This window comes from Anser brachyrhynchus (assembly GCF_964034855.1).
Source record: "Anser brachyrhynchus genome assembly, chromosome: 2".
NCBI lineage: Eukaryota > Metazoa > Chordata > Aves > Anseriformes > Anatidae > Anser > Anser brachyrhynchus.
In genome coordinates this window covers 144,597,573-144,623,254 of record NC_137695.1, presented here as the reverse complement: position 1 = coordinate 144,623,254, position 25,682 = coordinate 144,597,573, and the positions used below count along the sequence as shown (strand labels likewise).

The window sequence follows — 25,682 nt, the reverse complement described above, 5'->3', positions numbered from 1 at the left end:
GAAGAGTAGGGAAAATGTGGTCCACTTTTCAATGGTGCAGGGGCCCTGGTGATTTGCATGAATCTCTACTGGTAGGACAGACTTCAGCAATCCTTTGCCCCTGAGACCATTAGAAGTCTGGAACAAGGAAGGACAAAGTGAGGGAACACAAACATCTTGCACGTACACAAGCCCATGGGACCTGATGAGATGCATGCAAGAGTACTGAGGGAGATTAGTTACCTCTGAAAGATCATGGCAATCAAGGGAGGTTCCTGAGAAAAACAAATGTCACTCCTATCTTCAAGAAGGGCAAGGAGACAGATCTAGGGAAATATAGGCCAGTCAGCCTTACCTACCTAAATGCCTGGGAAGGTGGGACATATAATCTTGGTCACCTTCTCCAAACATAGTAGGGAAAAGAAGGTTATTGTAAGTAGTCAGCATGGATTTATGAATGGGAAATTATGCCTTACAGACCTGATAGACTTCTGCAATGAGTTAACTGGCTTGGTGGTTGAATGAAGAACACCGGATGTTGTTTATCCTGACTTTAGCAAGGCCTTCAACACTATCTTGCATAACATTCTCGTTTACAATTTAATGATGTACTGACTAGATAAGAAGTCATTGAGGTGGACTGAAAACTGGCTGAACTGCCAAGCTCAAAGGATTGTGATCAACAGCATGAATAATAGCTGGCACCCAGTCAGTAATGGCATACCCCAGGGATTGATGCTGCATCCACTATTATTTAATATCTTCATGATATGTATGATGGGACAGAGTGCACTCCCAGTGAGTTTACAGATGACACAAAAATGAATGTGTTTGATATACCATATAGATGTGCTGCCATTCAGGTAGCTCATGAGGTTCAACAAAAGATTCAACAAGAGTCTGCAGCTGAGGAATAGCTCTGTGCACTAGTACAGACTGGCAGATAGCTGGCTGGGAAAGCAACTTTGCAGAAAAGGTCCTGGGGGTACAGATGGACACCATGCTGAACATGACCCAGCAATGTGCACTTGCCATAAAGAATGCCATCAGCCACTTGGACTACATTAGGCAGAGCATTGCCAGCAAATTGAGTGAGAAGATCCTACCCTTCCATTCAGAACTGGTGAGACACGTTAGGGGTGGTATGTCCAGTGCTGGTATCCCCAGTACAAGAGAGACATGGATGTACTGGAGCAAGGCTAATGAAGGGTGACAAAGATGGTTAAGCAACTGGACATGTAATAGAGCTGGGATTGTTCAGCCTAGAGAAGAGAAGCTTCAGGGGTATCTTATCATTGTGTATAAATACCTAGGGAGTAAAGGAGACAGAGCCAGACTTCTTAGTAGTGCCCTGTGACAGGACAAGAGGCAAGGGGCACAAACTGAAACACAGTAAATTCCATTCAAACAAAAGAGAAAAACTTTTTCCTGTAAGGGTGATTGGACCTGACAACAGCTTGCCCAGAGAGGTTGTAGACTCTCCATTCCTGGAAGTATTCAAATTCCTACAAGACACAGCCCTTAGAATTGTGCTTGAGATGACTCTCCAAGCAAGCAGGTTGGACTAGATGAGCTCTGGAGGCTTCCAGTCTCAGCTATAAATTCAGTTTATTTGATCTTTATTTGTATAGAAATTGACCTTTGAACTTGGCCCACTCTACGTTATAATTGCTATGTAATATCTTACAATAACCCCCTTAAAACACAAATATAGTTCATCAATTCTGTTTTTACAGTTTTCACACGATACAGCTCGTGCTAATAGTTACGCCTCAGAACTTGCCTGAAATTTCTGTACATAGCTTGTAACTTTTCATGGTACGGAAAATAGCAGTGGAAGTCACAAGGAACTTTACTTGGCTCAATGGCAAAGTGGACTTCACTGAGTGTGAAAATTTGAGGAAAATACAAATGTGAATGGACAACATGACAGAAATAATTAGATGGATTAAGTTTGTTAGTTATTTTCAGCAACACCACAGTGCAGATGTATGCAGCTAAATATTTTTAAAAATAAGCAGAGCTAGTAAAAATAAAATTAAAAAAAAAAATTTCTGAAGATTGGAGGAAAAATAAAGATATTTTTTAAATCTTACTTATGGTTCATCCTAAAGATAGACAAAATACTTTGTAAATGCCTCATGGAATTGTTCTTTTAATTACTTTTTTCTGAACATTTTATAAACTCCACATCCATGCTTTCACTTCAAAAAGAGGTTCTTGTTTCAAAAATGGACTTCATTTCTTCTTGAAAACAGTTTATGATAAGATCCCAAGTTAGCAGAATACAACTGCCATTTTTTACGTCAATGAGTGCATAGAAAAGGAAATAGGACAAGGAGAAAGCAAAGGAAAAGGAAAAAAGGAAAAGGGAAAAAAGGAAAAGGGAAAGGCAGAGGGAATGGAAAAGGAAAAGGAAAAGGAAAAGGAAAAGGAAAAGGAAAAGGAAAAGGAAGAGGAAGAGGAAGAGGAAGAGGAAGAGGAAGAGGAAGAGGAAGAGGAAAAGGAAAAGGAAAAGGAAAAGGAAAAGGAAAAGGAAAAGGAAAAGGAAGGGGAAGGGGAAGGGGAAGGGGAAGGGGAAGGGGAAAGGGGAAGGGGAAGGGGAAGGGGAAGAGGGAAGAGGAAGAGGAAGAGGAAGAAGAGGAAGAGGAAGAGGAAGAGGAAGAGGAAGAGGAAGAGGAAGAGGAAGAGGAAGAGGAAGAGGAAGAGGAAGAGGAAGAGGAAAAGGAAAAGGAAAAGGAAAAGGGAAAGGAAAAGGAAAAGGAAAAGGAAAAGGAAAAGGAAAAGGAAAAGGAAAAGGAAAAGGAAAAGGAAAAGGAAAAGGAAAAGGAAAAGGAAAAGGAAAGGAAGAGGAAGAGGAAGAGGAAAAGGAAAAGGAAGAGGAAAAGGAAGAGGAAAAAGACAATTTGAAGACTTCACATTTTTTATGTACTGATTTTAAAGCTTTATTAGAATGTATACTTTGGAAGAACTATAAGTGCCTAGCTTCATCTATTGCAATAAAATATAGCAGATAAAGATATTACTGACCATATGGCAAAGAAATATACTATGTCTCCAGGAGCAACATATCAGAATATTTATCACTAAATGCCTAACCTGGATAATGAACCAGAACCAGAAACTGGTTCTGCTTAGGTTCTGTTCTTAGTGGGTGTTACTATTCCTACAAATATATATCTTCTTCCATCTTTGTTACCCCTTTATACTCCTTAAGCCACTTTTCTGGCAAATTGCTAGTAATGGTGATAAAATTAGAATGTAAATGTTTTGTAGATATTTGGGTCAGAATTAATCCAAACTTTTTTTTTTTTCCCTACTTTAATTATTTGCATATATTGAATGGGCAAATACCTTTGATGTGAAAGCGCTGAACTTAAGTGCAAAAGTAACATTATTGAATTCAGTTGTTCATCTAGCATGACTAAAAAATAAATATATTTGTGACTAAATAATAAATATATTTGTGATTCAGCATATGAATTCCCAAATGTTTGTCACTTTGAGTTAGTTGCTCATTTATTTTGCAAATATAAAAGATGCACTGGATGTTAATGTTCTTAAGAAGAATTCCAAGGTCTATGAAACTTACAGAGGCTTATCAACAAAATGAATGGATAAGACAACATATATAAGAATATGCCGAGATTATAAAGGAGGATATTGAACTGAGAAATTTGGTGGGGAGGGAAAAGTAGAGAATTTGAAGATATAAAAACAGACTTTTTTTCCCCCTAATTACTAAAATTTTCTAACAATTACATGTATGATTGTGTACCTTCATTGCCTATTCTCTATGCTGTCATGTTATGAAAAATAACATTATACACAGGGAAAATTAATTAACTGGTCAGGGAAATCAACCAATAAATATATTTTCAATTAAAATATTTTAATGCAGTATATTAATGTATGTTCTGTAATCTTTTTCTTTTTTTTTTTTTTTTTTTTTTTCTTCTCATTTTATCCCCCATTTTTGGCTGTTGGTGCTTCTTGCTTTTTCTCCTTCCTGTTTGATCAGTGGTTTTTGGCCAGTTTGTATTTTTCCAGACATCACTCCATGATGTGGTTGAAGTATATGATGGCCCATCTCTGCAGTCATCATTGTTATCTTCTCTCTCAGGATCTCATTCAGGTATCTGTTAACAGAACTGTCATTAAACCATCATTTATTTTATATAAACTAAAGATAGTGTAGTTGAAAAAAAAGAAAAAAAGAAAAGACAACTGTCATATTTTCTTAGATACTGTTCAGGAAAATATATGAAATCAGGATTTTCAAATAAAAACCTAATCACTCAAACCTGTGTTTATTAATGAAGAAATAAAAGCCAAGTGGATTTTTTTTTTTTTTTGATATTTAGTTGTTACACTGTGTATTTGGGGCTTCTTACTTTATGTCTCTATTACTTTTATCTAGTGAGCAATCTGAAATGGATATTATACATTAAAAAGGGAAGCCAGCATATTTTTTATAACAAAGTGAAATTGTATAGATTATGTGCATGTTGACTTGATTTACAGAGGCATGGTGTGTATACACATATATATATATATATATATATATACTTTTTATAAGAGAAAAGTATATATTCATAATAACCGTGATGAGTTTTAGTCCCCCTTTTCTAGAACAATGGGATACTGCCAACTTAAGATGTTGAATCTATCCTGCCAAGTTAAAGAAACAGAACAGGACTGGGAAGGGGGAGGAGGGGGTCATCTTAGCTGTAGAGCTGTTGATAGGCATTTTGTATGCTTCTTTAGTAAAAACTGATTATGATAGCTTTGTATTTGCTTTGTTTGAGTAGGTGAATCTCTTCCATTGAGCTCAGGTAACCAGATCACGGTTAAATTTACTTCAGTCGGACCAGTAACAGCTAAAGGATTTCATTTTGTTTATCAAGGTGAGAGAGCCTGGAAAAATTTGTAAATTTATTAATTTCTTCACAAGTTGTAAATGATCAGAGAGGAACAGACTGAAAATGAAAAGGAAAATAATAGCTTGTTAATGATGTAACAAGTTTCATGATTTCTGCCTGTTTTAAAAAATAATGTTAGTACCATTCTTTTATTTGTATTTTAAATGTTAAATCAAATAATTAAAAAGCATAACGGAGGTTCCAAATTTAAGAAGGTGGTTATAAAATAAACTGTTTTTATGTTTGCTAATATGACTGACTAATGCTAGATATATCTTGCTGCTCAAACTGGTTTATCTCTCAATTTAAATATGAATAACTGCAAATGGTATTACCTGTGTGTGAATCAGTGATCTTTCTATTACTAAACTGCTTCCCTTCATTTACATTTTTTGCCTTTTTATGGGTAAAACACAGAAATGGTTATACATCAGTACTTGCAACTGCAATCCATTCTGCTATGGATTCTAAATCCAGATCTGGCAGGCATAATACACATTTAGAAATCCACATGAATAAATGTAAATACCTATCTGACACAGAATTTTGTTTTGTTTTGTTTTTCTTTTTTTAACTATTAGATGAACATTTCATAGCGATATTTCTTTTCAGTGCCATTTTAGAAAGGTTTCATTATGGATTTTATGCATTGCTTTTCATCTTGGCAAGGATATCACTGCTATGCACTTCTAAATAGTAACTCAGTCATCAGAAGTATGTAATCCAAATTGTGAAGATCAAGTTGGGGATTAAGCAGATGTTCTTAACTGGCAAATAACTGAATGTTACTTCCAGTCATTCCAAATATTTGTGGTTCAAAATCTGAATTCCTCCACCAAATCTAAAATTAAGAATCCACAATTCTTTGTATGTTTGCAGCTGTTCCAAGAACAAGTGCAACACAGTGTAGCTCTGTGCCTGAACCAAGATTTGGAAAAAGGATTGGAAATGAATTTGCAGTTGGGTCATTGGTTCTTTTTGAATGCAATCCAGGATATATCCTTCATGGATCAACAGCAATTAGATGTGATACAGTACCAAATGCATTGGCACAGTGGAATGATTCGCTCCCTACATGTGTTGGTGAGTTCTTTAAGCTTTTTAATAGAATTAATTGCTGCCTAAAGTGTTGACCATTATCTCTAGCTGAATGTGTTCCTTTGTTGTCATCCGCACAATATTTTATTCCTGCTTACTTTTATTCACTTTCTTCTCCATTCAAGGTTAAGATTCTAATACCCTTTCAATTCTAACCTTGCTGCGATATTTCATTAGTTTCTTGAACATACCCTTCTATTATAAATTATATGTTACCTTCTTTTACATTAACATCAGTGACATCCCTCGTTATCCTTTAATCAAGTTTCAGAAATAACAGTTTATTCTCTGACTCCTTCAAGACTAAGATGCTCTCACCTTTTGGATCTCTAATAAGATATTGTATGCTCTTATGAAGACTACTATATTAAAGATTTAAAAATAGTTAAGTTAATATTTCAATGCTTGCAAAAAACAAAACAAAGCAAACAAAAAAAAACCAGTAATTTTCCAAAGCAGAAAATATATCTTATCTGGTTCTGGTCATACAAGATTAAATTCTCAACATTTAAGTCTTAAATTAATGTGCTTCTATTGACATTAATAAAGCTGTTCTGTACTAACTGGAAATCAGGTGATACCTCTGAAAAGTCTCAGAGTAAGGAAATAAAATTATATTGGTATATTTTTCCATAGGTTTACATCAAGGGCAAATACAACACATTGGCTGCTGTACATGTTATTTTTTAATACAGTTTTTTTTTTAATATAAAAAAAAATCAGTTGTTTATAAATGAATCAAAATTGGTTGTCATTTACACGGGTTTTTTTGCAATGCCATCAAACTTGTAGCCTGTAGCAAACCTGTAGCATCTGTTGCAGTACCAACTGTGCCATACATTAATTCTGTGCAAATTGAATACATTAAAAAACATTCATTTTGAGGATGAAGGCATCTGAAGAACACAGCTCCCAACCCAAACAGTAAATGTATGTATGAGTTAAAGTTACTTTACTATTCTTGAAAGAGAATAGATTTATTAGAAAAATCATTCTAACCTACTGCAAAACCACACTATGGAACTGACCCCAGCATTAAGAAGTATATAAGCAGAGTTTTAGATGAGTGGAGGAGGAAGGGAAAAAGGAAAAAGAAAACATTTTTAATTAGGTTGGTTTTGAATCCTCTTTGCTTAATCATATGATGCTGCATGGCAGAGACTGAGTGGTTTTCAATAAAAACAAAATGTTTCCTCCATAATACTAAAATCTTGACAGAGATCACGACTAAGTACCACTGGGGTAATATTAGTAAAATAGGATTAACAATATGTTATACATGAATAATGTTTATTTGGACTGTTTCAGTCAAAATGAATAGAACCATGATTTATATATCAGTAAGAAACAAGTATTTATCTGTACTTCATTTATCCTCGATTACTACAGTACAATCAATATAATTGTACTGTTTATACCCTTGAAATGTATTCACTTTTTTTTTTTTTTTTCAGACATAACAATTCAGCAAAGTGTTGTAATAATTATTTTGGTCATTGATCACAATATATTATATACATATACATATACATATAGACATATTCTGTGAAAGACAGACTGTCTCTAGGCAAGCTGAACTGTGAAAGGGTTACAGGCCACTTTACATGTGAAAATTACTGTGCCAATAACAGTGATAAAATATATATGAGGATAAAATTCCATTGAACTAAATCAGTTTAATAATTGAAGTGGTAGACCTGACCACATTAAATTGCCTTAACTCTAGTGAATGTTTGAGTGTTTTCTTACAGTCAGCAGACATCAATCATTGTGTCCATCCTTTTACAAGTAATTATTTAAATGTTTTGAGTTATACTGACCTTTAGTTTATCCATGTAATTTGAAGAGATTCTATCAATTATATGCCATACAAAATGTAGCTACAGTATTCGTTATTAAGTGGCATTCTTCTAGGTATTTTATAAATCCTCATACTTTTATCTAATGAAATCAATTCAGAACTTATCGAAGTTTCATAGAAATGATACATTAGCTTCTGTTTAACATCTTTGTTGGCAACATGGACAGCTGGATTGAGTGCACCCTCAGCAAGTTCCTCAATGACAACAAGCTGTGTGGTGCAGTTGGTACACTGGAGGGAACAGATGCCATCCAGAGGGACATAGACAGACTTGAGAGGTGGGCTTGTGTGAACCTCATGTTCAACAAGGACAAGTGCAAGGTCCTGGCAATTCCAAGAACAGGGTAATTCCAAGGGTCAGGGCAATTCCAAGAACAAATACAGGCTGAGTGGAGAATAGCTTGAGATTAACTCTGAGGAGAAGGACTTAGAGGGGGGTTGGTTGATGAAAAACTCATCATAGGCATGGCAATGTGTGTTTGCAGCCCAGAAAGCCAACCTGGGCTGCATTAAAAGAAGTAGGGACAGCAAGCAGGTCAAGAGAGGGTGATTCTCCCCCTTTACTCTGTTCTCATGAGACCCCACCTAGATTACTGCCTTCAGCTCTGGGATCCCCTATATAATAAGAACATGGACCTGTGAGAGCAAACACAGAGGAGAGCCAAAATCAAAGGGCTGGAACACTTCTCCTGTGAAGATAGGTTGAGGGAGTTGCTTTCTTCAGCCTGGAGAGAGAAGGCTCCAGGGAGACCTCACTGCAGACTTCCAGTACCTAAAGGGGGTCTACAAGAAAGCTGGAGAGGGACTCTTTATCAGGAAGTGTACCATTACAAGGAGTAATGGTTTTAAACTAAAAGAAGGGAGATTTAGATTAGATAGAAGGAAGAAATTCTTTACTCAGGGGGTGGTGAGGTACTGGAACAGGTTGCCCAGAGAAGCTGTGGATGCCCCATCCCTGGCAGCGTTCAAGACCAGGTTGGCTGGGGCTTTGAGCAACCTGGTCTAGTGTCTGACACCCCTGTCCATGGCAGGGGGTTTGGAATTAGATGATCTTTAGGGTCGATTCCAACCCAAAGCATTCCATGATTCTAACAGTTTATTAAACTATCTCATCAATCTTTTCCTTCAACTTCTTAAATACCAACAGAATATCTGTATCTAGATTAAGTTTTAATTTTATTTGTCCCTGTCAGAGCATCTAATGATCTAGACAAGATACATTCAAATTGATCATTCAGAAGGGAAATGGTGTTGATGTATGCCTCTGTCTTATTCCATGTGTAACAGTTCTATTAATCCATGCACACAGATATGATGAGTGAAGTAAGCCTTTAGCAATTTCTTTACTAATACAATAGATCCGTAGTCTGTAATTGCATAATTCATACAAGCAAAGAAGAGTTGCCAAGGAGTTGAGACTGGTGATATTGATTATTTAGACAATAAAAATAGCAATATTAAGATAGAATTTTTCTGTTTTAATCCTTTATACGAATAAAATACATAACTGTTCAAACTTCACTCTTAAGCACTAACAATTAAGCTTTATATTTGTAAGGTTGCTAGGACATATTGGAATTAATTTTGTTTGTTAAAGGTCAAATAAATAAGACAGGGGAATATGAATGAATCACAGAATCATAGAACAACATGGGTTGGAAGGGACCTTGAAAAATTGCGTAGTTCCATGAGCAGTGATGCCACTTTGTTGTTGGTGGTGGTGGTGGTGGTGGGTTTTGTTGTTGTTGTTGTTCCTGAGGCACATATAATTTTTTTAAGTTTAACATAAATTTACAAAAGTTTTCAGCCATGGTATGATGAAGGTTGTGTAAGCTTTAATAATAATAGCTCTTCTCACTTCTGAGGCTTTGCACTTCTTTTTTTGACTTGTGCATTTCCTTTCAGTGCCCTGTGGTGGAATTTTAACAAAGCGCAAAGGGACCATTTTGTCTCCGGGTTACCCTGAACCTTATGACAACAATCTGAATTGTGTGTGGAAGATCACAGTACCAGAGGGAGCTGGGATTCAGGTAAGTATACTTGTTATTTTCATGTTATCACCATGTTTAAAATTGTTTTTTCCTGGTGCAAGAGCATGAAAAGAGTATTCATACATTCTTTCTCTCACTAATGATGGTCACAGTGGAACTCATTGCACATCTTTTCATTCACACAGTTCTTAAAAGATATAAGATTTAAAGAAATTTTAAAAGATATACCCGTAACTTTTAACGTGGAAAAAAAAAAAACTGCTACAAGTTTAACATATATTATTTCAGTATGTCAATGATTCATTGTAAGCAAGAGGGAATAGAGATGCTTCCCCATGTGCTTTTTTTGTTGTTGTTTGTTTTGTTTTGTTTTCCTCCCTCCATCAAATTACATAAATCTTGTTCTTGCAGTGTTCTTGCAGAGATGGGTTCTTTCCATGGAGAGATTATGTTTGTTTTCCTAGAAGTTCTGTTATTTTACATATAGTTACAAAAGTTCATTGTTACATAAATATGCTTCAACTGGAGTTGGGAATGAGTCCTTTAAAATATTGATGTAATTCTATTTTACAAAAACTTAGATTAAGACCTTCATGGAACATATAGCAGAAAAATATCTATAAAGCTAGGTTATGTATATCTCACTTTTTAGTAAGAAATTTAGTGAGGCAGTTATGTCTAATATAATAGAACTTTCAAGCTTCATCTCATTAAATTTCTACCATAACACTTATCAAGAAACCATGGTAGCAAGTTTTCTATGCCCTCGCTTCAAAAGCAAAATAAAATAAAATAAAATAATAATAATAATTTTAAAAGAATAAATAAATTAGTTTCTGTATATAAAGATGTAATAAAGGTCCAATTGCCTATTGGAGTCTATTTAAAATAGAAAAGACTATTTCTAAATTTACATTTAAAAGTTTTGGAAAGGAAACAGGATAACCATTATTATATCTGTTTTTTAATAAATTACATTACAGAGATTTTAATGTATTCTAATGCATCAAGAGTTTTCAAAATCACAGAATGACAGAATCACAGTATTGTAGGGGTTGGAAGGGACCTCGAAAGATCATCGGGTCCAACCCCCCTGCCAAAGCAGGTTCCCTGGAGCAGGTTGCTCAGGTAGGCATCCAGATGGGCCTTGAATATCTCCAGAGGAGACTCCACAACCTCCCTGGGCAGCCTGTTCCAGTGCTCAGTCACCCTCACCATGAAGAAGTTCTTTCACATGTTGGTGCGGAACTTCCTGTGATCCATTTTTTGGCCATTGCCTCTTGTCCTGTCCCCACAAGCCACTGAAAAGAGGTTGGCCAAATCCCTCTGTCTCCCACGCTTAAGGTATTTGTAAACATTGATAAGATCCCCTCTCAGTCTTCTGTGAGGGTGACAGAGCAGTGGAACAGGTTGCCCAGAGAGGTTGTGGAGTCTCCTTCTCTGGAGATATTCAAAACCTGCCTGGATGGCATTCTGCACAGCGTGCTCTAGGTAATCCTGCTTGGCAGGACTTGGGTGGACTAGATGATCTCCAGAGGTCCCTTCCAACCTCGGCCATTCCATGATTCTGTATGACTACATTACTGAAGTCGTTCAAGCAGTGGTACCAGATGTAAATGCTGAACTATTTAATATCAAATAAAAAAGCAGAGATTTAAAAGTAGATTAAGGTAAATAGAAAGAGTGTGCACTAAAAAACTATCTTCAGGCACACTTAAATACATTAAAATGGGAATTTAGTGTACTATAATTTTCTTGTAAGTTAAGGCAGAAAATCATCTCAAGTAGGTAATTCAAAACACGTAGTACAGACTCTTACTTCACTGCCTGTCTTTATTGACTACATGGAAAGATTAGGGCCACTAATGTAACTTGCACTAAAATAGATATTTTAAATTAGGTGTTTTATGGCTAATATAAAAATTGCAGTCAGCAGCAATCTGGCCCTGAAAACACATTAAAAAAAATAAAAAATAAAAAAATAATGAAAAAAAGGAAATTCAATCTGCAAATTTCCTAGGTCCAATTCTGTATCTTTTCAGAAATTACTTGCACTGCAATGGTGCTTATTTCTGTTGTTGAAGCTACTCCATTTTGGAGAAAAGTAAGGGAAGAATAAGTGAGACAGAAGAACAGCAAAAGCAAGCATAATTCTTTAATTCGTCTTGGAGGGTGGTTTGGGTTTCATCCCTGCTTCTGTCACTCTTTAAATGGTTTTCATTAAACAATTATTTCTCTTAAAAGAAAAAAATCCACACCCTATTCCCTCCAAAACAGGAATGGGAACCTAGCAGTTCTCTACTTTGCAGTGAGTGTTTTCACTTCATGAGAACATATTTATGCTCCCTCTTGCAGTCTATTTGCTTCCATTTTTGCATGATGTTGTCATCTCTGGAAGGAATGAAGTGAATGTTCTGCCTTTTGCTTGCAGCATGCTTGTGACTGCTCCTCCCCAGATGATAAATTACTGATGAAAGTAACCAAACAAAGGAGGCTGCTCTTACCTGGTGGCAGAATTGAACATGCAGCTGGCATTGCAGGACTGTTATTAATGCTGGATAAACTAGAAAGAATCACAAAGAAACTGCAGTAATTGGCAATACTGTATTTTGCCTTCCCCTCAATGTCCTCCAAATAATCTGGGTATTAGAATAATGTTCTGTGCATCCATGATTTTCATGGCTGTGTAGCTCTTGTCAGAGGTAATATATGGTTGTCACTAAGGGTCACAGAATTTGTAAGTCTGAATTGGTAATTAAATCCAAACAAAATTGTTAGAATGCAATTTTATTCGCTTAATGTTGATTTCCCATTGACTTTGGCAATGACAGCAAAAAACAACTTTTCGTGATTGAAAGCAACAGAGTTCCTGAAGTGGTCAGGCAGTTGGACTTGATGACCTTCCAACTGAACTATTCTATTCTGTTCTGTTCTGTTCCATTCTGTTCTGTTCTACATTTTACAGTATTTTTACATTAATGCAGAGGGGATTAAGCTAATGTTCTTTACCTCACATTTTTCTTCATAGGTGCAAGTGGTGAGTTTTGCTACAGAACACAACTGGGATTCCTTAGACTTTTATGATGGTGCTGACAACAATGCTCCAAGGCTCGGAAGTTATTCAGGTGACTGAAAATATTTTATAAGTATTTCACAGGGTCAACGTAGATTTTAAACGCACATCTTTTTCTAGTTCTTTTTTTTCTGTGTTTATTTCACCCATAATTAACAACAGGTAGTATTCTTTTTATTTTAGTAATCAGTCATTTTCACAAATTTGAAAAACTGAAAATTTTAAGAATGAAATAATATTCAGAGACTCCCAAACTATATGCATGAAATTCATGAATGCTGTCTTCTATTAATCTCATGATTTGCCCACTCTTATCGCAGGAGATAGAAATACAAACCTCTACACTAGATGCCTCATGAAATAGTACATTACTAAAGAATGCATTCTTTACCCGTATTTTAGATAAATGAGATCTGTTTGTTCGTTTGTTTTCCTTATTTTACTTTATTCTACTTCTTGTGTATGACATGAGATCACCAATAATGAGTTTGTTGCCTTGTCATTCTAAGATTCTTGTTACAGACTTATGCTGAAACGCAAATAAGTAATCAATCACATTTCTAAGAACAGTCCTACCAAATATCTTTGGTGTTGTTTTATATATTTGATTGTAATGCTTAAAGTTATTCCAGTTACAGGATTTGCTCTTGCTTTTATGAAAACCCTAGTGAATATTTCTCCTTTTGCTGATAAAAGTGTGTGATATGACCTTATATTAGACCCTGTTTCCCTGAATGTCCACAGTTCTTGTCTCCAATACTGACGTGCACTGAAAATGTAATAGAAGTTTTAATAGGGGCAGATATATGACAAGCATGCATGCTGACAGGATTTTGAGCAACCTGATCTAATGAAAGACATTCTTGCCTATGGCAGGGTGTGTGTGTGTGGGGGGGGGGGGGGGGGGTGTCTAGATAATCTTTAAGGATCCCTTGCAACCCAAACTCTTCTATGATTTGATGATTTTATGACAAAATATGTAAGAATTGATTTAATGATCTTTGCCTCTCTCTCATCCTCTCTTCCCCTTTCTCTTTCTCTTTTTCTCTGTCTTTTTGTACAAACACCCATGTTACATATGTACTTAGTTCAGTTTCTGTGCATTTCAATAATATTTTGATTTCTCTTTTCAGGAACAACCATACCTCCACTTCTAAACAGCACATCAAATAATCTGTACCTAAACTTTCAGTCTGATATCAGTGTTTCAGCTGCTGGATTTCATCTTGAGTATACAGGTAATACAGAGATGTTCAATTAATTAAGACCATTTTCTGGTTCTAGACATCAAGTGTACCTAAACGATATGAAAGAGGAATATTCAGTCCTATTGAACATAATGAGCTACATACTGTTTCTTCTGTAATTGTTAGAATTACATTTAATTCCAAGGTAGCAAGATCAGGCCTTAAATCTGTACTGCATGGATTGGGAAGTTTGATTTGTCTTGTTTTCACCTTCGTTTTTTGCTCTTTCAAAATCTTTTCAGAACATACAATAGCCATGAGTAAATGCATGGCCCACAAACTCCTGTGGTGGGCTCAGCTGTGCCCTGCATTTGGAGCCAGCTGGAAACAGTTTTGTCCAGCACAGGGCAGCCCTTGACCTCTCTTCACAGTGGCCCCTGCAGCTCCCGCTGTTACCAAAATCTGCATATTATGCCCAATGCAATAATATATGCACTACATAATGGCCTTTAAGTGCATAAGAGAACAGCAGATTTTTTATTTTTTTTTAAATTATTGCTGAATATCTCACCAGCAGAAAAGGCTGTAATTATAAACACACTTTCCATCTGAATGAGATTGCCTTTAGCTGACTGACAGGAATTCCGACAGTCACTAACATTTTGTTACAATTTTACTTTTCCCCAGCTGTGCAATTCCCTCTGCTCATATTGGTTATGGTGTCCAATCTGCATAATTGTTTCATGGTTATTTCTTGTCATTTTTACAGTATGCAAATCTCATGCTGTGGTTGTCTAATTAGCCAGAGTACATAGCCTTGCAAAAGTGACATACGATAGCTTCTCTGTACCTAAACATTTATTATAGGTTAGAATTATCCTTCTATTTTCTTGAAATATAGGTACTGTCTCAGCTTATCACAACTTTAGAGAGAAAAAACCTGTAAAAAGTTATGAAAACAAACTAACATGAGACTGAATCCAGTGAAAATGAAAATGCATCTGTGTATTCATACACATTCAAATAATTGAAATATGTAATGTGCTGCTGGTATATAGCTTTCATCTCTAAATAAAGAAACTGAAATTTCAGAATAAATGCAGAGCAATATTCACTGATTTGAACACCCATTCTTCTTAATTGTTCTGATCATCTCTGGCCCTCTGTCACGGAATTAGATTAACACAACTCTAACGTAGCAGCAGTTAAGGATTTATTATATACCTCTATAGCAGATAACAAAGTAAGATTATATGATTTTAATGACACCTAATCAGTATTTATGTATTAGTCAATTAGCACAATGATCTAAAGAAATTTGCTACAATATAAACAGTGACTTAGTTAAAGATTTGTGAATGGCAAGGTTCATCTGAGACTTATTGCAGGGTTCTGGGCAGTCAGGCATTGGAATGGGTTGCCCAGTGAAATGGTGGCATCACCGTCCCTGGAGGTGTTCAAGGAGAGATTGGACCTGGTGCTTAGGGACATGGTTTAGTGGGTGACATTTGTGTGATTTGGGTGATGGTTGGACCAGATAATCTTGAAGGTCTTTTCCAACCTTAATGATTCTATTCTAAATCCAATTACATGCTTACAAAATACCCCCTAGAGCAAATTACTCTTCCTATGTCCTTGTTGGCGTTTGTCTATGGATGAGCTTGTTCCTTGAGGACTGAGCCCTGAAACGCACTTCTCAGGGTACCCTGGGAGGTGTCCTAACACAAGCGGAGATCAAGGGTGCAGCCCACTGTGATCCCTGGAGGTCTCCAAGAGTTCTTGTTTGGGATCGCTATTTATAGGATTGTGAGGCCGTTCATTTTTGGTCAGTAATATTCCAGAATTCAGGTCTTTGCCAATTTGTTTAGTAAGCAGGTTGTGCAGTCCCTTTTCCCTTAGAACTTAATTGTGTCCCTGTCAATTAGCCACATCACAGGGTCCAGATGTGATCAGAGGGGAGGCCTGATCACCTGAGGCATGTATTGTATAAACAGGTGTTAAAGAGAAAAGTCAAGCTTCATTGCACTCTATATGTTATAGAGAATATTTATGTGTGTACGTCATAGATTTCTTAGAATTTGTCTCAGCTTGCACCATTCATATATTATAAATAATTGTAAAATATTCTTTAAATAGTAATTTTTATTTAACTCAATTCTTACAGGAAGAGATCAGTTACATTACCAAGTTTTCAAGTATGTAGAAGATGATAATATAGTGAAGTGCTGCCATTATTAAATTCCACAATATTTCCCTATTGCCCTATGTACTGATGTTTAGTTACTTATCAGTCCTGGCTTCACAATTAACTAGGGTGGAGTACTTGCACTAGGCAAAGAGAGTAACAGAACTACTTACACTTCATGTTAGACATATTCTTATCTCACTGGGTAGCTGCAATGAAAAATTTATTCATTTCTCTTTTTGACAACCATGAAAAAGCATACATACAATTTATGGTGTTTATAGCAATCAGGAATTTGAGATATTTCTGTTATAATACTAAAGATACTGTGTTAAAAATAACAGATTAGGGGAAATTTGAGGTGATTATTGCACAAATATTTTACTCTGTGCATGTGTGAAAAATGGATGAAAAAATATCATCAGACCTATGGAGAAACAAGTGCAAATACATACAAATTTATGGTTTGCACTGTTTTTCCTGTATTTTGTACCTGTTGTAGTATTGGCTAGCATTCCCTAGAACAGAAGCTCGGAAAGTAAAGTGCATGTGCTCCCAATTTCAGTTAGGTAGGCTATGGTGAGACTGTGAGTAGGAATGAGTTGATATGAACCATTTCTTCTGAACAAAGGAAATGTAGGGGAGACTTTGCATTGAGACTGCAGATTGTTGTGAAATGTTTGTTATCACCCTGCTTATTTCTTTCCCTTTCCTTTGCTTTTGAAAGGAAGTTTTCCTCCTTTTATAACTTTTTTTTCTTTTTTTTTCTTTTTTTCTCAGAATATTATGCTACTTGTTTGCCCACAGGCAAACTGCTGATACCCAATAGCTTCCTAAAACATTGGTACAGTGTGCCTATATACAATGTACACAGAAATTGTGTGAATTTAGGATCGGATTCTGTATTACTTAGAATGTCTGAACTTCTCAATTTTTCACAGCTATTGGTTTGGACTCTTGTCCTGAACCACAGACCCCAAGCAATGGGATCAAAATTGGAGACAGATATATGGTTGGAGATGTGGTATCTTTCCAGTGTGACCAGGGTTACTCCCTTCAGGTGAGCCAAGTTTCCAGTTTCATATGGTGCCTTTTACATGGCTATGTTACTAAATATTGTTTCCACTTGAGATGCTTCCTGAAAGTACTACAGTTTCCATTGATAGGTTACTGTTTTCAACCACTGTTTTTGTTTGTTTGTTTGTTTGTTTGTTTTCTCCTGCGTGACTCTGCAGTCAATAGTCTCCACTTTATCTAGCTCTTTGAGAGCATAAAAGAGAAAACAATCATTACCTATTCATAGTATGTCCCTATTTTAGCAAATAAAAATAAAAATCTTAAAGGGAGAAAACATTCTATTTTTATTATATAACAATGCATGATTAACTGGAGTTGTTGATACCTGGAGCAAAATAGGAAAAAGACAACTTACTTGCCTTTGTTTCTTCATTAACTAGTCTGGCCTGTAATATATGTTGATGGTTGTCAGATTCTAACCCACTGAAGTGAAGTTTAACAGCACTAATCATTTCAAATATACATTTTATATAATTCTGTGAAGACCGTAATACTGACAAAATATACATTATATGTATCATCAAAAAAAAAAAAAAAAAAAGAAATTGATACACCTTTTTTGGACTAAAATTAATTTTATAAAGCTAAAGTTTATGTTGTATAATTGAAACTGTATCCGAGTTTCCCCTTCAATATAGAGTTCCTAGCCAGTCCCACAGCCTCCAAGCATTCCAAGGAATGTTCTGAAATGTTCTACGATTACAGCTGTGAAAATGACTATTGAAATCTAATTCTTATGTTGCTTGCTTGTAGCAGGTCATTCTTGGGAGAAACCAGTCTTTTTTTTGTTGGTTTGTTTCTTTGTTTTTTTCCGTTTTCATACTTAAATACAAATGTGTGAGCAGGCAAGCCACAGTACCTACCTGTATAAAGGAAATACAAAGAACGCTGGAATGTAAACCATGAAAATACACACAAAAAATCTCTTTCCTCCATAATGTTTTTCTGGCACATGCAGCATGACCTTGCCTCTTAAATTTAATTAATTAATTAATTAATTTATTTATTTATAGCAAGGGGTAGATATGCCTACATGCACCAGTGGAGGCAGCATGTTTATTTTTCTTCTAGGACAGTAAATGAATGGTTTGCACATTAATAAATAAATTATTTACAATTACCATGGATGCTTTACAGATATTTGGTTCCGTGAAATGCTACAGGCTATGAAAAACAACTTTTCTTTTCATATGAAGGTTGAACAAACAGGCTAAAAAGCTACTGATTGTTTCCTACTGGGTCATCTTAATGTGTACACTACATGGTTTTGCAAGATATCGCAAGTACAGTTTTCTCTTAAGAATTTTCATTTTCCTTTTCTGTTCCTGGGATGAATGTAGTGGCTCACTCTGGTGGATCTTGGAACTAACTGGTAACAGATTGCCTGGAAATCGTAATAACTAATTTGTTGTAAAGTGACAGTGTTGTAAAGAGTTTCCTTAAATAGCTCAGCTTTTCACTATTTAAGCTATTTCAGGGTTGAGCATAAAGACTCAATTTTGAATAGGTATTATGAATTTTAAATGTAAAGCTAGTAGTATATAATGTATATAGGTGGTTATCTTTTTCCATGTTTCACAAATGATGCAAATAAATTCTATGTAAACATCACTTCAATGAGACCTGTAGTTTCTAGACACTTGGTTTATACTAAGCTGGTGTTATGAAATTTGTCTGGAGAACATTAGAAATAATATTAAGGAAATAAACATACTTTTTCTAGTAGGCTGTCTCATAGTTGCAGTCTTCTCTGAAGGTATGATACAAATCACAGGGTATGCAATCTATATTTTATACCTTATTTTTTTAATACTTATTTTTAATTATTTAAATATTGTTGTTGGGATACTAATGATGTATCATATATTGTATACTTTTTATTATATAAGTTAGCAATGTTGTGCCATTTTAGGGACATTCACATATCACCTGTATGCCTGGACCAGTAAGAAGATGGAATTACCCGATTCCAATATGTTTAGGTATGTTCATCATACATAAACTTTTTTAAACAAGCCAGAATGAGAAATCCAGAGAACTCAGAAATAAGAGATAAGTGTAGGGGAAGAAACAGGGAGAAGTGAAAGAACTGAATTAAAAGAGAAAAGATCAGATTAAGCTGAAGATTTTCAAAGTATACTGCACATATTATAGCAAAGCTTTTTTGAAATGTACAGTCAGAAGAAGAATGGCATATGTTCCAGTCAGAATCTTCTGTATTAGTGATGAGACCTCCAGAGACCCTTACACACATACTTTATTTATGAATCATTTCCACAGTAGAGTGATGAGTACTACAGAAAATACTGAAATAAAAATAGCATTACATTATCATCTCTGATGAATTCAACATAAGGCATGTCTGCCCTATTTAACAAGATGTATTATCTTTCAAATTAAGCTATATAGATGACTATATTAATACTATTGGAAGAAGCACTGGGAGCCTGCCAGAAGCCTAAATGAAATATCTGAAATGAATTAAAATATGTTCTGTTTAGGTGATGAATAAATATGAGTAATGCAAAACTGTTCTTGCATTCTTTTTCACTGAATATAAATGGCTTTTTGTTTGGGTTCCCTAATAATAAAAGTTATCTCTATTTGTAATGACTAATGTACAGATAGCAAGATCCTGCAGATCTCATTAAAAATTTATATTTGCTTTTCTTCAGAACAGATTATTTATCCTCTTGACCTGTCCCACATAATCCTGTTCTTAATCCTTTGAGGTGTTATACAGTTCCTATGAGATACTGGGTTCCCACAGTTTAGTGGTTGGTGACAGCTGGTGATGTTATAATCACCAAGATTCATATATTAATCATTAATATTCACAAAGATTCAGATATTAATAATAATTTGGTGGAAGTTAGTCTTCAGTTTTCATTTTTTAACATTACCTTATATCTAGGAAGTCTGATACAAGAGTTGTGCTACTGTATGGAAAATTCTGAAGAAAAAGATCAATTCTCTTTAATGACAATTTGTTTTCTATTATTTTTCCTTTTCTGCAAATAATAATTTCTAATTGTGTTTCAAAGGATGTAGCAACTGTTAATTGGACAAAACTGTTATTTAAAAATAATTGTATTTAACATAATTAATCTCTTAAAAAAGCTTACATTGAACTGTAAGTTACATTACTTACTGATGTCATGAAAAAATATAAAATTAAGCCCTAAAATGGGTTTAGTTGAATTTCTAGAAATATTTAATGCATTAACATTTCCAAAGTATTAATTTTATCTCATTTCTAGAACAGCAGGGTTTAAACAGAGTTTTTGAAAGGTCTCTTGCAAAATAAGAATACAGAATATTTTTAAAATACATTTTTTCTCTTACCCAGATGCATACAAACCAAAGCAGAATTGTGTTTATGTGGCTACGAGCTGATGTGTGCAACTTGCATGTTCACAAAGGTGGTTCGCACAGACAGTGCATCCTCTTTTCAGGTGCATTTGTTGCCTAAATTTAAACCTAGCCAATTCAGAATAGAAAAATATTTTTAAGGTACCCACTCGTAAATTACTTTGTTACATATATTTAATGATAAAAGAATTTTATTTATTTATTTATTTTAATATAAACCTTGATATTACTATATTATTTACCTTGAAAAGATCCTTAATATTCTGCAATAATTGTTAGCTCATTCTACTCTTCTGAAAAATGTCTGTTTTTTTTGCAGCACAATGTGGTGGTGCCATGTCAGACTTCAGTGGGGTGATCCTTAGCCCTGGGTTTCCTGGTAACTATCCTAGCAGTTTGGATTGCACATGGACAATAAAACTGCCGATTGGTTTTGGTATGTGTCCTTTCATGGATAAAAATTGTTTTGTTTTGTTTTATGGATTCAAAAAAATGACATATTTTAAAATATTCTGAATATTTATCCTGGTAAGAAAGGATTTTGGATTTATTTAAACACGTAATCAGACCCTGAAAAGAAAGATTTAGAATAAAAAAGCAAAAATTTATTTGCTTTTCATTTAAAATATACTGCAATTTTATGATTAAAATAAAATTGCTTAATAAGAATAAAGCACAATTTTCTAACTAAAAAGGGTTGATTTCTCTTTGTGAGGCCATAAACCCAACAAAAATATCAGTTAAGAAGAGGTAAAAGCTACATTTGAGTTCATTATTTAATCATTAATCTTTTTTTTTCATGTCCAGAGTGAATATTGCAGCAGCATAGAAAATGTTCTTGGAAGGGACCACTAGAGACCTCCCACTTAAAGTGAAATAATTGGTAATGTTAGATCAAGTCTTCTATGACTGGCAGAACCTTCTCAGCAGGGCTGCTGCTCTCCCAGTCAGTTCCCAGCCTGCACAAACAGATAAAGCTGTTCCACCACAGATCACAGATGCAGAAATTTGCACTTCCTATGCAAACTTTTAAGGATTGTAATGACTTTTGACACAATCTTCAAGGGTGTCATTTTTAATTATTTTTATTTTAATTATTTTTATTTTTTATTTTAGGTTTCTCAGGATAAAAATAAACAAACAAAAAAGCAATGCAGAAGCTCAGTTATATGGTTTAGCAACTACACTCCCTTGTTTAGTATCCTCCACAAATTTGTTGTGGATGCATTCTCATTATCTAGGTCTCTTGTGAAGATATTTCATAGTATAAGCTTCCATATCAACACATAGAACATTGTGATTGTTACTGGCTACCAACCGGATATTGAACAACTGATTACTAGAGCCTCAAAGTTCAGTTAATTGTAACCCACATACTGTCCATTCATCAAGCTGATATATCTTCTGCTTGTAGATGAGAATGCTATAGAAGACAAAATCCAAACCCACAGAAGAATGAAAGTATATTATATCAATTTTTCTCCCTTTGTCAATATAGGCAGTAAATTAATCACAGAAGGAAATCAGTACCCATCAAGTGTAATATTCTCTTTTTAAATCCAGGTTGACTGGTTCTGTGTACATTTTTATCCTTTATGTGTTTGGAAATTACTTCCAAATAGACAAGTTCCATAACCTTTATGTGGGTTGCAGTGAACCTGCAGTTGCCATCGCCTAGGTCTTTTTTTGTGTCTTAAATATATATGCATCTTTAGCCTTTTTATGGTCACCATTGACTTCTCTCATTCACCATGATTTTGCACGGAGAATACCATAATTTCAATTACATTGGCCAACTCACTGAACACCTTTGAATGGATCCTATATCACAGAATCATGGAATGGCCGAGGTTGGAAGGGACCTCTGGAGATCATCTAGTCCACCCAAGTCCTGCCAAGCAAGATTACCTAGAGCACGTTGTGCAGAATGCCATCCAGGCAGGTTTTGAATATCTCCAGAGAAGGAGACTCCACAACCTCTCTGAGCAACCTGTTCCACTGCTCTGTCACCCTCACAGTGAAGAACTGCCCCCTCAGATTCAGATGGAACTTCCTGTGCTTCAGTTTGTGCCCATTGCCTCTCGTCTTCTCACTGGGCACAAGTGAAAAGAGACTGGCTCCATCCTCTTGACACCTTCCTTCAGATATTTATATACATTAATGAGGTCTCCCCTCAGTCTTCTCTTTTCCAGGCTAAACAGACCCAGCTCTTCAGCCTGTCCTCGTACAACAGGTGCTCCAGTCCTCTAATCATCTTAGTAGCCCTCCTTTGGACTCGCTCCAGTAGTTCTACGTCCCTCTTGTACTGGGGAGCCCAGAACTAAACACAATACTCCAGGTGTGGCCTCACCAGAGCTGAGTAGACGGGGAGGATCACCTCCCTTGACCTGCTGGCAACGCTCTTCCGAATGCAGCCCCAGATACTGTTGGCCTTCCTGGCCAGAAGGGCACATTGCTGGCTCTTGGTCAGCCCAATGTTCACCAGGACTCCCAGGTCTCTCTCTGCAGAGCTGCTCTCCAGCAGCTCGCCCCCCAGCCTGTACTAGTGCTTGGGGTTATTCCTCCTGAGGTGCAGGACCCTGCATTTGCCCTTGTTGAACTTCATGAGGTTCCTTATGACCCAACCCTCCAGCCTGTTGAGGTCCCTCCAAATGGCAGCACAGCCCTCTGGGGTGTCAGCCACTCCTCTGAACTTTGTGTCGTTAGCAAACTTGCTGAGGGTGCATCCTGTTCCATTTTCCAGGTCACTGATGAACAAGTTGAACAAGATGGGACCCAGCACCTGGGGAACACCGCTAGCTACCAGCCTCCAACTAGACTCTGCACCACTAAGCACTACCCTCTGAGCTCTGCCATCCATCCAATTATCAATCCACTTACACTGTCCACTCATCTAGGCTGCAATAAATCTACTATGGCAAAATTTTGATTCAAAGCTGGCCAATACCTTTGTCCCTTCTAATTTTTTACACTTCTGGCAGTTGTATAGGGTCACATGCACTTCTTGGAGTTCTTTAAATGTCAGTTGAATTGCATTCTTTTTTTTTTCTTTTTTTTTCTTTTTTTTTCAGATCTGCCTGTTTTCAATTTGATAATTACCATCTTCGGTCATATTATTTATTTAATAATACAGAATTTCTGGGTCTACTTCAGTAAGTGGATTTGTTATCCCAAATAGTTTTCCCTTCTACATCTGCTCAGATTATTCTTCCATTCTTTTTAAAATCACTTGTGTGATCTTTTTAAATTTAAGACCTGTAAGCATGGTTCACTCATGATTTACAAGAAAGCCATTCATTCTGCATGGGTTGTTTAAACAGAAGAATATTAAACCTCCAGTAACACTGACTGAACAGAATCTATCCTTGTGGGAAACACGTTATCTTCGGATAAGAATTTGCAGATAAACCCTATTAGTATGTGTGTATTTTGTTCAAAAGTCACAAGATTCAAGTGAATCATTGATTTTTTGTATTAGCATTTTATTCAAATAGCATTGGCACGTTAATTCTGCCATTACCTGACTCAAGAGCTTGACCTTATAGTGTCTAGTGTTTCTTTATGAGTCATAATTCTGTCTAGAATCTTCAGGTCCCATGAAGATCTCTGCTTGTTGAATTATCGAAAATAATTAAATTAAATTAAATTAAATTAAAATAATAAAATAAAATAAAATAAAATAAAATAAAATAAAATAAAATAAAATAAAATAAAATAAAATAAATAAAATAAAATAAAAAAATAGCAGTAGTAGATTTATCATCCTAAATCAAAGCAACAGAGAAAGCTATTCATGAGCTATAAGGGAACAGGATTATTTTCCAGAGATTTTCAAAGACATTTTCTATAATAAAGAAGAAATAATAAAATTCTGGAATATTGATTGATTCCATTTCAAATTCCATAAAGTGGTACATTCAAATGCATATGAAACCTGCTGTCTTTTTATCCCAGATATATTCCCTTCTACCTCTTGCCTTACTTTATTGCTATCCTACTTCTTTTCCAGTCCTGACTCTTTCCTTCAATCCTTTTTGTTTGCTTACATTCTCCAGATTAATGCTTCCATTTCACACCCCACATCCAACAATTCCAACTTGACTCTTCAAACTCCCATTTAGACTCTACATTGCCGACATACTATTTAATTTCACCGCCACTAGGAAGGAAATTTAACTATTCAAGTTTTGCCGTAGCTGAAATAAATCAGTTTAGCTCCACCAAAAACAGTTTTTCTACACTGCATTTTAGTCCCTGTATTTATTTTATATATTTATTTAACACTCACTGTTTTCCAGTTCATGCACAGGAAAACTGAAAGCTCCCTTTACCAGAAGAAAACTAAAAGTGCAAAGATTGAAATGGGCTTGACATTTTCACCATTTCTATATGTTAAATAGGAGATGAATAAAACTGAATTTAAAATTTGAGTTACATTTCATTGTAATCAATGGATTTCATTGTAATCATCATAGGAACCTTCTATAGGATTTCACTTGTTTAAATATTTCTAATGGGAGGTCTTCAAAGTTAGAAGTCATGGATCATAAGCTTTTCCCCTTCATGTTAACCAATATTGTAATCTAAACCAATGTCTCTATGCTGACAGTCTTAGAGCTAACAATCTTAGAGCTGGTTTTATATCAAAGTGAGTTTAAAAAAAAAAAAGAGAGAGAGAGACAGTAAGATAGCATGAGTTAGCAGTTATTAAGCAATGACAACTTAAACTTAGCACAAGTTTTGCATACGAACTGAATTCTCTGTGTAGGAAAGGAAGTGTATAGGGTTTTGGAAGGCTGGCAAAATCTGTTGGTACGCTGGACATTTTGTCTGTAAGGACACTGTGAGAAACAGTATCAAAAATGCTGAAATCCGAAAAGATCACATCAACTGGCTTTCCTTGGTCAACTAGGTGGGTACCCTCGTCATAGAAGGAA

At 35.5% G+C, this 25,682-nt stretch overlaps 1 protein-coding gene across 6 annotated transcripts in view; it reads left to right on the top strand.

Annotated features, from left to right (window-relative positions):
- The window catches only part of CSMD3 (CUB and Sushi multiple domains 3), a 703,323-nt gene that overhangs the window by 565,611 nt on the left and 112,030 nt on the right, over positions 1–25,682 (top strand). For all 6 annotated transcript variants that reach the window (XM_080578052.1, XM_080578051.1, XM_080578050.1 and 3 more), the window contains 9 exons: positions 4,001–4,114; positions 4,791–4,886; positions 5,781–5,984; positions 9,766–9,890; positions 12,880–12,976; positions 14,058–14,162; positions 17,238–17,356; positions 19,286–19,355; positions 21,065–21,181. In XM_080578052.1, coding sequence (XP_080434178.1) covers positions 4,001–4,114; positions 4,791–4,886; positions 5,781–5,984; positions 9,766–9,890; positions 12,880–12,976; positions 14,058–14,162; positions 17,238–17,356; positions 19,286–19,355; positions 21,065–21,181 — 1,047 coding nt within the window. The remainder of the gene's footprint in view (positions 1–4,000; positions 4,115–4,790; positions 4,887–5,780; positions 5,985–9,765; positions 9,891–12,879; positions 12,977–14,057; positions 14,163–17,237; positions 17,357–19,285; positions 19,356–21,064; positions 21,182–25,682) is intronic.